The sequence below is a fragment of the Pholis gunnellus genome (genome assembly GCF_910591455.1).
Source record: "Pholis gunnellus genome assembly, chromosome: 20".
NCBI classification, from domain to species: domain Eukaryota; kingdom Metazoa; phylum Chordata; class Actinopteri; order Perciformes; family Pholidae; genus Pholis; species Pholis gunnellus.
The window spans coordinates 16,674,977-16,688,321 of NC_136547.1; the positions used below are offsets into that span (position 1 = coordinate 16,674,977).

The 13,345-nt window shown below is 44.6% G+C and overlaps 2 protein-coding genes across 3 annotated transcripts; one reads left to right on the top strand and one right to left on the bottom strand.

The window, feature by feature from the left end:
- Positions 1-1,716: 1,716 nt before the first annotated feature.
- Positions 1,717-5,523, top strand: LOC306712502 (myelin-associated glycoprotein-like). 2 transcript variants are annotated; one of them, XR_013767556.1, is made up of 9 exons: positions 1,717-1,723; positions 1,885-1,960; positions 2,303-2,683; positions 3,399-3,704; positions 3,818-4,078; positions 4,168-4,252; positions 4,319-4,358; positions 4,457-5,071; positions 5,122-5,523. XR_013767556.1 is itself a non-coding variant. In XM_079181807.1 (8 exons), the coding sequence occupies exons 2-8, from the start codon at positions 1,888-1,890 to the stop codon at positions 4,667-4,669; spliced, it is 1,359 nt and encodes a 452-aa protein (XP_079037933.1). In that variant the 5' UTR covers positions 1,717-1,723; positions 1,885-1,887; the 3' UTR covers positions 4,670-5,523. The 2 variants fall into 2 exon arrangements, 1 of the variants encoding a protein (XP_079037933.1); XM_079181807.1 differs by having other exon boundaries at positions 4,457-5,523.
- On the bottom strand, positions 5,243-13,207 carry pck2 (phosphoenolpyruvate carboxykinase 2 (mitochondrial)). The gene is made up of 11 exons (XM_079181806.1): positions 12,702-13,207; positions 10,026-10,238; positions 9,741-9,925; positions 9,395-9,465; positions 9,070-9,205; positions 8,791-8,978; positions 8,192-8,354; positions 7,869-8,084; positions 7,243-7,380; positions 6,869-6,964; positions 5,243-6,682 (listed from the first exon to the last, which is right to left on the bottom strand). The coding sequence occupies exons 1-11, from the start codon at positions 12,731-12,733 to the stop codon at positions 6,213-6,215; spliced, it is 1,908 nt and encodes a 635-aa protein (XP_079037932.1). The 5' UTR covers positions 12,734-13,207; the 3' UTR covers positions 5,243-6,212.
- Between the last annotated feature and the right edge of the window lie 138 nt (positions 13,208-13,345).

Here is a 13,345-nt window from a genome sequence, read left to right on the forward strand (position 1 = left end):
ATACATTCCAATGCACAAATAAATAAATTACGATTTATATAAATGTAAAAAAAAATCACAAATATATTTCTGCATTTGTATGTATTTGTTTGTGGATTTGTATGTATTTGTTTGTGGATTTGTATGTGTTTGTTTGTGGATTTGTATGTATTTATTTGTGGATCGCACTGCATTTCTTTGTGGATTGCTACACATTTGTTTGTGGGTATTTTGAGATTGCTCTGCCGTCGCTGGATTCGCAAATGCATTTTTTTCAACGTGAACCTATCTGTAGCCAATCAGATGTCAGCCTCATTTTCAACCAATCACATGAGCGCAGCTCCCCCCTCCCCTCCCCACGAGACTGTCAGCTTTGTTGAATCAGGAAATAAATATTGTAGCCGTCTATGTTCACCCAGAGCTCTACGATACCTCATATCAGTAGTACACATTTATATGAATCGTAATTCATTTATTTGTGCATTGGAATATATTTGTGAATTGTTCTTTGCGCATTTGTGAATCTTCCTGTTTGCATTTGTGAGTCTTTCTGTGTGCATTTGCAATTATTGAGACTGATCTGACCCCATACCTCTTAGCTGCTTCAGGAGACCCCTGTGCCAACCAGGCCCTGAAGGCCTCCTTCTTCAGCTTCACGGCTTCCCTTACCTCCGGTGTCCACCACCGGGTTCTTGGGTTGCCACCACGACAGGCACCGATGACCTTCCGGCCACAGCTCCTACCGGCCGCGTCCACAATAGAGGCTTTGAACATAGTCCATTTGGATTCCATGTCCCCAACCTCCCTCGGGTTGTGTGAGAAGTTCTTCCAGAGGTGGGAGTTAAAGACCTCCCAGACAGGGTCCTCCGCCAGACGTTGCCAGTTCACCCTCACTATACGTTTGGGCTCACCAGGTCTTTCCAATCGGTTCCCCCGCCATCTGATCCAACTCACCACCAGGCAGTGGCGGGCCGTGGATTTTATACCTGGGCCTTCAGTGCTGTTCTACACTTCTAATAACCTCACTATGACGTCACAGCTACGGGTTATTATTTGTTTCGTGTAAAAGCCGCATATTCACATAACACTGCAACATTTGACAAATGAAATAAAAATGTTACATGAAATTCAACACCTAGCATACAAAACACGAAATGCAGAGTGCAGATACATGAATACGAGCATGACGGGACGCTGCGTCATTAACGGACAATATAGTCCAAATCAATGTAACACAATGACAAACTCACAAGAGCAGTCGCATATATTCGTATGACATAGGGCCGCAGATCAGATGATACGATTACAAAGTCGATCATTGATCTCCGGCCTAAGGTGTTCTGGTACCAAGTACACTTATGAGCCACCTTATGTTCGAACATGGTGTTCGTTATGGCCAAACCGTGGCTAGCACAGAAGTCCAATAATGAGACACCACTCGCGTTCAGATCGGGCAAGCCGTTCCTCCCAATCACCCCCCGCCAGGTTTCTCCGTCATTGCCCACATGAGCGACCCTCTCGTTCTCCGGGGAGAACTCCAACACAGCGGGGCTCAGCCGGGGGCTCGAGAGGGGAGAACTTGGACAAAGTCCAACCCCTCTCCATGAGCTTGGTTTAAAATTACAACGGCTAAAAAAGGGAAGTTGGTTTGCTGGACTGTTGAAATTCATGAATATCATTATTTTCTCTTTAAAACCACCCAAAGGATCTATTTGTCTCTCTCTTGTTGATGTGGGCTTCTTTGGTAAGACAACACTCGTGGTTTTATTCTCATCTTACACTCTTGAGTCGTACACATTTGCAGACTTGTGAGCGGTGGTCTCTTAACACACAGTAACTTGTGGTTGTACAGAGCATGTTGAACGCTTCGTAAAATCCACTGCATTGTTGTGTTTGTGAATCCAGGTGATGAGTGTCATGGCAGTCCGGTCAGTGAGAACGGTGACAGCCAACATGTTACTGAGTGTCTTCTTTCTCTCAGGTGAGCTATTGGTTCAGTCACTTGTATTTCTCTTGAGTCATTTACTATTTGACACGTATCATTTTACCCTAAATTCATGTGAATGTTACAATCTGTATTTTCTGCCTGAGCTCTTTTGTCACTGAGACGAGACTGACTTAGTTATTTGGAGATATAGACGGTTTGGTCACCACTGGGGTCGGCCTCGTTGATGTAAAACCAAGAAATGAATCAATACAAAAACTGTTCAGGGAAAAAAAGACCACAATGCAAAATATTACTGCTGAAGTATATTTCTCTTCATGTTTGTGTTGTTTTCTTACACATGTAATCACCACTGTTAATCGATAGTCTGTTTCACAGGTGCTTTGGCTGCTTGTGTTCCGGATCCAGCTCTATTCATTACTGCACCTCAAGAGATGGAAGCACTGACTGGATCATGTTTGCAAATCCCATGTAACTTCAGTGTTATATCAGAGGAGAAATTCAACAGAACAAGAACAACCTTCGGAGTGTGGATTAAAAATGAACCTTACATTTCAAAATCAGATAATGTGGTTTTCAACAGTAGCAGGAAGAATAACATCTATCCAATGACTCTAATTGGAGACCTGAGTCAGAACAACTGCACCACTTTATTTTCCAGTTTAATCACATCATACACAGACAAATACCACTTCAGGATTGAGAACCGACCATATCTGGGAACAGCTCATTGTAATCCTCTTCAAATAACAGTTCTAGGTAAGTGAGTGTTAGTTTTTATCAGTCAGTCTATGATTTTATTGTTTAGAATAAAAAGTGATATCAGTTGAAGCTAACCTTCAATGTGAATGTAAATATCTGCTACAGAGACCAACCAGAGAATGAAATGTTTACACTTCATGGATATTTAAGGGATTTCTTTTTTTGTGCACTACTATTAATAGTCCCATGATGAAGCTGCCTGTTCATGTGGACCTTTACATTTAACGGAAGTCTCATGACTTCAGTTTTGTTTTGACAAAATCTACATTCATTAGTGTAAGTTTACATGTTATGTTACCTCTACAGAGGGTCACAAGATGAATCTGAGGGGTCGTGAGGTGAAAAAAAGTAATTTCTGCTCCACATATGTGTTCATATTTTGGACATTTCTCTAATCTTTGCATCATTGTGAAATAGTGGAGACTTTTTGTCTTTTTAAGTCTCAAACTATTTTTGAAATGAAACGATATGAGAAGTTCAAAAGGGGAAATGTCTCTTTGATGGAACTGTTAATAACTCAGAAACATTACAAGAAGCCCAGAACAAACACGTTCTTTATAAAATAAGGAATCACAATCCAAAAGTTGTTAGTGGAGTAAAAGTACAATATTTTGACCTCAAATGTAGAAGAGTACTGCTAGCATGGCAGTAGACTCCTGGTCTTGTTGCTGTGTTTTTCAGTGTACAATCTGTGTTTGATTTGAAACCACAGATTCTCCTCCAAGGCCCAGGATTGAGATCTCAGGTGGTCTGAAGGAGAAGGAGTCTGTCTCTATAAGCTGCTCAGCTTTCACTCCCTGTCCACACTCTCCTCCTAAACTCACCTGGAACCTCCAACAAGACCCTCACATCACGATAGAGGAAAACACAGATCGAACCTTCACAACTAAAATCCAGAAGATCATCACTCTGTCAGACGAACATGATGGATTCATCATCACCTGTTCTGCCAGATATCCTGTGAATGAAGGAAAAGATGTCAAGACATCAGAGGAGAGAACGACTCTCAATGTTTCATGTAAGTGTTTGTTGTTGGATCCTGTCAGCACATAACGATTCTTCTCTCTTAAGGATCTCGTTCAGGCTCTGATGCTGCTCTCTTACCTCACATCTCCGTCACATTCTCCTCAGACGCTCCAAAGGACACCTCGGTGTCCATCAGTCCACCAGGTTTGGTGTCAGCAGGTAGCTGGGTGACCCTGACCTGCTCCAGCAGAGCCAATCCTCCCGTCAGCCGCTTCACCTGGTTCAAGATCAGCAAAGACGGACCCGTCACTGTGTCTAAAGGAGACTTTTACAGCTTTAATGTCACTGATGGAGGAGTTTATTACTGTGTGGCCACCAATGAGCTTGGTAATCAGACATCATCAGAGATCCATCTGAATAGAGAAGGTAACTATTAAAGGGAATTGGATATTGTCACATGTTCACATTGTCTTCATTTAGTCACTTATATTTGTTTTTTTTCATCTTGTCTTGAGGCAATGATAACCTTCTACTATTGGGCGCAGTTCTTGGAGGAATCATTGGTATCATCGCACTCATCTGTCTGGTTGTCTGTGTTCGGTAAGTAACACAAATTAAATCTTCTACTGGCACTCTGTATATTGAACCCAACCTTTTGTCTTCCAGGCGTTTGAAGTCAACACATCCAACTGCACAACAGAGTCAGGTGAGAACATACCAAACTCTGTAGTTCTGTAGTCATTTGGAAGGATCCGGCTGAAGGTTCACAAACACTTCCCATTTGCTTTATTTATTTATTTGCAGAGTCTGACTGTTGAAGAGACGGCGAGAACAGAAGAAGACGTCCATTACGAAGAGATTAACTTCTCGAGGCTCGGACCTGAGCCGTCCTCGGTGCAGGACAGTGGGCAGCAGCAGGACACGCTGTATGCACAGGTCAAAGCGTCCAACTCAGCAAACGTTACACAGACTGCTGACGTCCCAGAGGATCTCTACGCTCAAGTGAAGAGAAAATGAGTGTTGTCTTGTGGTCACATTTGGGTTGGATTCTTAATATGCTTTTTACTTATACAAGAAGTTTTATCTCTGAGTTAATGTAGAAAAAGAAACAGGAGAAAATGCAACCTTCATTGCTCACAGTTAATTAAAGGGGAACTCAAAACCTCCACACCCTGCAGCTCAGATAGTTTTAGCCAGTCATCAGACACCATCATATATGTTTTTGAACTGACTTCATATGGGTGGCTGTGTGTCACACAGCCACCCATATGAAGTCAGTGTGTGACAGGAAATGTGTTATCAGATCACTTCAAATAGAGGTCCCAAAGCTCTCAATAGGGAAGTATTCTGAAAGACAGCTCTGTTCACACATTAACATTGTACTTATTATATTATCTTTTTAAATGTTTCTGTTCACACGTTAACATTGTACTTATTATATTATCTTTTTAAATGTTTCTGTCATTTAGTTTTTTACTGAGCTCTTCTGTTTCTTACATCTTTTGTATTCTCCATTTTTTATTTGTATCTTAATGACTTCAAAAATGAACATGAGACACATTTTCTACATGTATTCATTGCACCGTAATAAAAACCATGTACGACTTCTAAAATTACCTATTAATCTCAGTTGCATTTATTGGTCCAACATTTCACACATTGTGTGTAAACACCACCTGAAAATCACAACTTAATCACAAACATTACATAAGCGGCAAAATGAATTATAGTGACTCCCACTGGAAAGAGGTGTTTCGAGTACTTAATGGTCTTCTGATATAAATGTAGTTGAATATAAAGCTTCATTCAAAATAGAAAGGGCAGTTCCTGAGACTCAAGTCAATAGTGTATTAAAATATCTGGTGCTATAACTCACTTAAAAAAATATGAATACAAATGTTTAATTAAGATAGTTTTTGTCAGAATTCTGCCAAAAACAGATCTTTGGGCTTCAGCCTGAAAACATTAGCATCCTCGAGGTTGTATTGTTAAATGTCTCAAAATGCACCACAAGGCCGTGTTGATTGTGCCAGGTCTTGCGAGTGAGTGGAGGTAGTGACATCAGCTTCTCTATACGAGGAGTTGGACAACGTCAAAGAAATCTAACCTTCATGTTGAGACAAACCTCCCTCCCTCCACCAGTCTCTCTCACCAGTGTTATTAGTGGGAAGTCTTTTCCCAGAGTTGTTGCATTGTAGATTATTAGCTTTTTATCTCTGATGTTTTTATTCCAAACAGATTTATCTTCATAAAAGAGAAACACGAGAGTCACTGGTTGTGTTTTCACACAGGGAGAAAGTTAACTACTGGTTATTGGTCTTTTTGAGGCTTATAGTTTTTTATTCATCATTGAAAAAAAAAAAAAAAAAACATCGTTTTATGTACTAGAACTCTCTTATACCTACATTTCATGGATGAAACCCAAATCTGTGGGGACAGAACTAAGTTCTCTGTGTGTGTAAACCCAGCCAGTGACTCCTGAGTGCACCCTAACGATCTGAATCCTGAGTCATCAGAGACTACCGCCCTGTTTCTGGTTAAACTTCCTGTCCGTAGCGTTTTAATTGTGCACTCGGTCCTCCAGTGCCTTCAGCTCAGCCTCCACCTGAGCTGGCAGATCGTCTCCAACCTGCTGGGTGAAGTAGGCTCTCAACTCCTTCGTCTCCCTCTGCCAGAAAGCCTTGGGCACGTCGAACAGGGCGCCCATATCCACGTTGCCGCTCAGACCTTTAGTGTCGATGGCGCCATCTTCTGGCAGCCAGCCGATGATGCTCCTCTTGGCCGCCTCGTCCTCCCTCTCCCGGCTGCAGCGCTTGAAGATCCACTCCAGTGCGCGGGCGTTCTCGCCGAAGCCGGGCCAGAGGAAGGCGCCGGTCGCCGGGTTCTTTCTGAACCAGTTGACGTGGAAGATCTTGGGCAGGTGTGTGGGGGCCTTACGGTTCTGCATGCTCAGCCAGTGAGCGAGGTAGTCGCCAAAGTTGTAACCGAAGAACGGCCGCATGGCGAAGGGGTCGTGCATGATCTCCTTGCCTGGAGGATAAAGAATTGGCTTCAGTAACAGCACTAGTAACGTCCTATTACCCTAAAACACCTCATCAATACTATAAGTGATGACACAATATCAAAAAACATAGTCAACCAGATCAGAACTGTAAATCAGTACGAATGTATTTTACAGGGATTCAGACCACATGGAGATCAGGTGCGCTTTAGTACCTTTATGCTCAGCAGCTGCCGTGGCTTCAGACCTCATGGAGGCTCCAACAAAGACTCCGTGTTGCCAATTGAAGGACTCGTACACCAGAGGGACTCCTACAACGTCAACATTTTATCACGTTTAATGCACTGCTGCTCGTGTGTCGCTCCACTTCTCACGTTGACTCGCAACACAAACTGTAGCAGTAACGACTCAAACATGGAATGTGTTAAAAGAAGAAGGCAACACGAGCAGCGTGTCATTGTGCGCGATGTTTGTGCGCTTCCTTTTCTGGTTTGCAATGCAAGTTGGACTCATTTAGCTCACAAAACGTAAATGAAAATGCTAATGATATTCAAATAAACTCTGGATGTTCAACGAGAGGAGCACCAACCTTCCGGCCTCCTGCCTCCGAAGATGATGGCGTCGATGGGAACGCCCTCCTCACTCTCCCACTGGGGGTCAATGATGGGACACTGAGCCGCCGGGGCACAGAAGCGGGAATTGGGGTGGGCACACGGGGTCGAGCTTCCTTTTTTTTTTTACACACAGGAAACAACAGTTTAGTCTACCTTCAACGTCACAGTAATCTTTAAAAAATGATTTTAATCTACATCTGAATGTCATGGTTCATACTGTGTCTGATCCACAGGTCTCTCCATTTCGATAGGTGGCATTGCTTTAACATACCACTAGATGGCCCTGTTTACTCTATGGCTGTTCAGTTGACTCTTTACATATTAGTTTGATTTATCCAAAGAGTAATATATATATGGGTTTTATATGAGCGTTGCCTGCTCTGTTTTAGGCCCAACAAGAATTATAATTGATGTCTTTGTTGGCAAAGACACAAACACATGAGTCAAGCTAAAATTAAATCAGTAAAACTGCTGAGTATTCAATGAGGTTCACTAGAAACAAAGTGGTAAAACCAATTCATCTCCTCTAGAACTGCTGAACTACAAAGAAGGACACTTTAGATTGATGTCTTCATAACAGCCGAGGGCACGCCGGTGTTACCTTTCTGCCAGGCTTTTCCGTGCCAGTCTGTGAGCGTGACCCCGCCTGCGGGGGGGTCGAGGCCCTCCCACCACACTCCTCCGTCGCTGGTCTCGCCAACGTTGGTGAACACGGTGTTTTTGGCGATGGTGGCCATGGCGTAAGGGTTGGTCTTGTCCGAGGTGCCGGGAGCCACGCCGAAGAAACCGTTCTCCGGGTTGATGGCCCTCAGTTTCCCTGCAGAGCCACACACACACACACACAGACGTACCAGTGAGGATTCAGAGATTCTCCATCTATGCGAGTGATTCAATGTGCGCGGGACATCCTCCTTCCCCTCTCACCTTGGCCGTCGAACTTCATCCACGCGATGTCGTCGCCCACACACTCAACCTTCCAGCCTGGCAGAGATGGCTTCATCATGGCCAAGTTGGTTTTACCACAGGCGCTGGGGAAGGCCGCCGCGACGTAACGCTTCACTCCCTGAGGGTTGGTGATACCCAGAATCTGAGGGGGGGAGAGAAAGAGATAACAGTAATCATTAGTGGCCAAAGTTATATTAATGACCAAAAGTACATCCCATCACAGGAAGAGATGGTGATACTGGCCTGCAGATCATTTTTGTTGGAACCATCAATTTTATTTTCACATTTTCTCCTGTAAATAACTTCAAAAAGGCCTAATCTGTTATTTATTATTACATTTTTCCCTCGTATGTTTGCATATAATTTGATTGATCAATGAAAAACATGTTTGCATTTCTCAAATGATCATTTTTTTAAAACTGCGTTCATAAAGCTGACTGACATGTAACAGCATGAATCTCGATTCCTTACATAAATTAGATCATCACACTTTTATTACAGAAACAAATGAGCATATGTTTAAGTCCTCATGAGCATGAGGCGCAGGCTTTACAGGCAGCAATGTATCACACACGCACCAGCATGTGTTCGGCCAGCCAGCCTTCATCCTTGGCGATGCGCGAGGCGATGCGGAGGGCGAAGCACTTCTTCCCCAGGAGAGAGTTCCCTCCATAGCCACTGCCGAAGGACATGATCTGCCTGGAGTCTGGCAGGTGAGATATCAGCACCTTCTCCGGGTTACAGGGCCACGAGTTGACCAGAGGGGCTGGAAAGAGGGGGAAGTTGTAAGATCTAGTAAGTTTTAAGCAATAAGAAGCACTTAAAAAGGACTTGTTTCATGCTCTTGGAATGTGTACCTTTGAGAGGTAAAGGTTGTCCCAGAGAGTGCTGACAGCGGACAAACTCCGCCCCTTCAGACAGTTTCTTCAGCACAGGTGTGCCCATACGAGTCATGATCCCCATACTGGCCACAACATATGGCGAGTCGGTCACCTTCAAGCAGAACAAAATGTTTCATCACCCTGATCCCACAACCTGCAACATTCAGTAAATAATAAAACTAGAAAGTGCTACAGCAATATATTAGAATATACTGCGGAACAAATTGCTATAATAAATCAACATGGCAGGCGTATTGCTTTATTTACATGCCGAGTATAAAGCGTGGAGCACAGTCAGTACCTGGACACCGTATTTAGACAGAGCCGAGCCGACAGGACCCATACTGAAGGGAATCACATACATGGTCCGACCTGCAGAGAGGACACAGAGGAGCGTGAACAACACTTTAGCGCAGTTTATTTTTCCACTTCAGGCAGCACTGTATCGATAGACACATGTTGATACGGTGGTTATATTAGGCCAGAGATATCAGAACCTTTTCTCCCGCCGGAGCAACTCTTAATTCCCACATATTCAGATTAAAATTACCACCACTCAAAACTTTGAAAGTTTTAAAAGGGAAGTTGAAAACGCACACCTTATGGCAACAGGGGACGAAACATGTTGTTTCCATGCACCACTGTACCTGCCATGCAGCCCGGGAAACGCTCCTTTCTGGCTGTCTGCCAGTCAGACTCGCTCATCCAGCTGCCCAGCTGGCTCTTCGCCCCTCCGGCAGGGATGGGGATGGTGTCCCTCTGGCTCTTGGTCACAATCACAGTCTTGCTTTCCACCCGAGCCACGTCCTTTGGGTCTGTGCGTGCCAACCAACTGCAAAAACAGAGGCGGAATCAGAGCACGACGCAAAAGAACGTAAAAGCACACCACCGAACGCATGTCATTAGGGACACAGAATTTTAAAAGCCCTTACCAGTTCTCGTATTTGGGCAGCTTCTTGACCATCCCGTCGTTCTCCAGACCGGCCAGGATGTTGGCCGCTTCCTCCGGCGTCCCCGTCACCACATGCACACCGGTGGGCTTGCACTCATCCGCCGCTCTCTTCACAAACTCGGCCACCGCCGGGGGCAGCGAGGCGATGGAGGCCAGAGACCGAACCCCGACACTCGCCGGGACGCCGCCACGTCTGAAAGAGATCGGGCATTTCGGCAATTCGTTACTTCTTCTTTTGGGACCTTTACTTGTGACTTTAGCGGGTTAAGACAAGTTCCGTCTCTTACGAGGTTAACTTCGCTCCAGATATTTTGTCTGCCTCATCTTTGAGATTGCTCTGGTCTTTATTCACTGCCGATCGATTTTTTTTTGTTTTTGACTTTGAAGAGCCTGAGGTAGCACAAACACTTTCAACACAAGTTTAAACAACGCCCAAACTGGAGTTGCGTTCTTTTCATGTGACATCAAGGTGCCCTTTGGTGCAGTTACTAGTGCAACCTGAGAGCCTCAAACAGACTTCTCCACATAGAGAGGGGGGCATGCGAGGGGGGGCCCGGGCCTATTGTTTGAGATTAGCATGATATTCACTAACACCAGCCACTGAGAGGGCAGTGGATATGCAAGCTGTTAAAAAAAAAAAACACAAGCCTGTGTGTGTGCGCGTTTCCTGTCTGTCCATATTAGAAAACAAAGCGCACACACACACATCCATTGTCTGTCTGTGGACAATGTGGATGACCCCGGGCGACCTCTTTAAAAATGTGAAAAATACACAAATTCGTAACCCTGCATCCTCAAATGAGAAGCCCTGCAAATAAGGATTTGAGCCAAAACTATTTTCACCCATAAACAGTCCCACAACAACGGCTTACTCCACCGGGAACACAAATCACACTCTTCTACTTTGTTGTTTCACAGACAATGGGGTCGTCCCGTCAAGTGCAGCCACGCGGCTCCCAATTGGCTGCACCGAGCGCTCCATTATGCGCGCATCACGCGCACACAGACACGCGGCGAACTTGTGCATGCGGACACACGAGTAAATCTGGTTGGAGCGCACAAAAGGAGGAACGGGCAGCAGGAACACAGAGAGACAATAACACGCAGCTCTGACAGGGCAAAGAGCGGAGAGCCGTCTAATGCAACCGCAGGGTTCAAACTCCTTAACAAGTGACCTGTGCCGTGTTTAATTATTGATGCGGGCGCAATTAATCATGAACAGACTCCTAAAACACACTTTTAACATGCAGTTTAAGGTCAGTTTTCATACTGAAGATGGTATCCTCTTCCTGTTCGCACACCAATGTTCAGGTGACAGACAATCAGAATTACACAAACTATGAAGTTCAACAAAAAGTTATTATTCTCCTTAAAAGACGCTAGAAGTGAGGATCAGTCAAAGATAACAAAGTAAAGTACTGTGCCCTTTGTTGTAAAGAGGGAATTAGAAACATGGCTGATGTGTGGCAGACAACTGACAGTTTTCAGAGGATCTTTAGGCTTTTTGACCACGATCTGAACAGAAGAATGATTCGCTGAAGGGGATCTAAAAAGGACATTAGAGTTACTGTCTCAGCAGCCTTGATCGGCAAAAAAAATATAAAGGCACTTTGTCAGTCCCATCTGTGAAAACTGATGAATCAGTCTCCTTTAACAACAGCTCCACGGGAGGTCTCTCCCCCCCCCCCCCAAATCAATTACCTAGGCCTCCAATAATCCCCTCTGTGGTGACACCAATTACTGTAACCATTTGGTTGGAGCTGAATATTAACTTCTCAATTTTGTTGGGCTGTCTCTAGCTTCCAGCTGGGCAACTCTTGCTCCATACACACCTCCAAATCCACAGGCCAATCCTCACTCAACACACCCCGACACGCCTACACTTTTCTTTAGGGCAGACTAGTCTGCAGAAGATCCAGAGCCGAGCCCCGGAGTACCACTTACAGCATGCACGCGTGCGCAATACTTCACACAATGTACAGCGAGTACTCGGTGAAAAAATAAAACACACACACACACATATACATACACGGATCATACTCCAGGATATTCAGGCAAATAAGAGGAGTGATGACTATAAATATTGACATGCACTAACACGGGGTCAGTGTCTCGCTCACATGCATCTTTAGTGACACAATAACAGCAACCACACGATGCCATGGGGGGCTCACATTGCCTCCAGAGTCCCTGTGTGATGGGGTGTCATCACAAAGCCTGGGGGGGGGGGGTGAAAAGAGGGAATGCAGAAACAGACTTTTTTTTTCAGAAACAACTGGAGTAACGTTATGTGTAGTTAAGCTAAGTCCTTGCTCAAACCTGAGGTTTGTGTCTGAGATCAAGTTGGACAAGTTTTAGACAGCGAATGAGGATTCAAGGATCCTGGAGTAGTGCACCAGGTCTCATCTTATTGGAAAAGTAGCTATAAACTTGTATTGTTATTCATTCTGTTACCAAATGGAGGCACTTTTTAAGTTGTAAGCCTGAAATTAAAGTGAATTTACTTCGCAGATGTAGCCGTTTTGTGCATTCTGAACGACTCTGAAGCATATAGCCTCACGATACTCTCTAAACATGAGCTCAAGTACAATGAAAATATATTGTTCACGAAGCGAAAACATTTTAAATCCATTTTCTAAAAGTCACAATTACTCACCTTCGTATCACTCCCAGCAACAGGCACGACATTTTCGGTGTGAAAATAATACTAACTTGTAAAAAATGAAAGTGCAAAAAGGCACATTTAGGTCAGCAGCAGAGGGAACAGCGGCAGTGGTGGCTAGAGCTGGTCTTTGCTCATATCTGAGCTCTGAGGGGACCTTGCACTTTGTTCAACGTGGACGTTCACACGGACAGACCTTGATGTAACCAGCGGACTGACTATTTGTCGTCCTGCTGCACGACCACTACTGATAACTCCCCCGGAGTGTCCGCGAACGCCTCACTGCTTTCAAACGTGGAGAGCCGAAATATGTGCTCTGCTCAACTTTGAGGAGGCGGGTGGCGCGCGCCGGCTTTCAAACTAATAAATGTAGTTTACTTCTTCGGAGTATGTGTCCATATTGTGGTAATTACGCCTCCTGCAAACCATGGACTGATCGACCGGTTGCCCCTCCCGACTGACACGAGTCTCCAAAGAAGCAGCGCGGAGCAGCACACACGAACACATCACCGCTAAAATACACCAGCGTAGAGGCACATCCCGGAAATACGAGACACGGTGCGGAAATAGAGCTCACGCGTACACTGACGCAACCCAATGGACATGTTACTGCAACATGATAAGTTAACAACACGTTT

Coding starts and splice junctions, on each gene's coding strand:
- LOC306712502 (XM_079181807.1), top strand. CDS start 1,888: ATGAGTGTCATGGCAGTCCGGTCAGTGAGAACGGTGACAGCCAACATG. Junction 2,684..3,398: donor TCTTCAAATAACAGTTCTAG/GTAAGTGAGTGT, acceptor TTGAAACCACAG/ATTCTCCTCCAAGGCCCAGG. Junction 4,253..4,318: donor TGTCTGGTTGTCTGTGTTCG/GTAAGTAACACA, acceptor TTTGTCTTCCAG/GCGTTTGAAGTCAACACATC.
- pck2 (XM_079181806.1), bottom strand. CDS start 12,733: ATGTCGTGCCTGTTGCTGGGAGTGATACGAAG. Junction 10,239..12,701: donor TTGCTGGGAGTGATACGAAG/GTGAGTAATTGT, acceptor GATCTCTTTCAG/ACGTGGCGGCGTCCCGGCGA. Junction 9,466..9,740: donor TTTCCCGGGCTGCATGGCAG/GTACAGTGGTGC, acceptor TCCTCTCTGCAG/GTCGGACCATGTATGTGATT.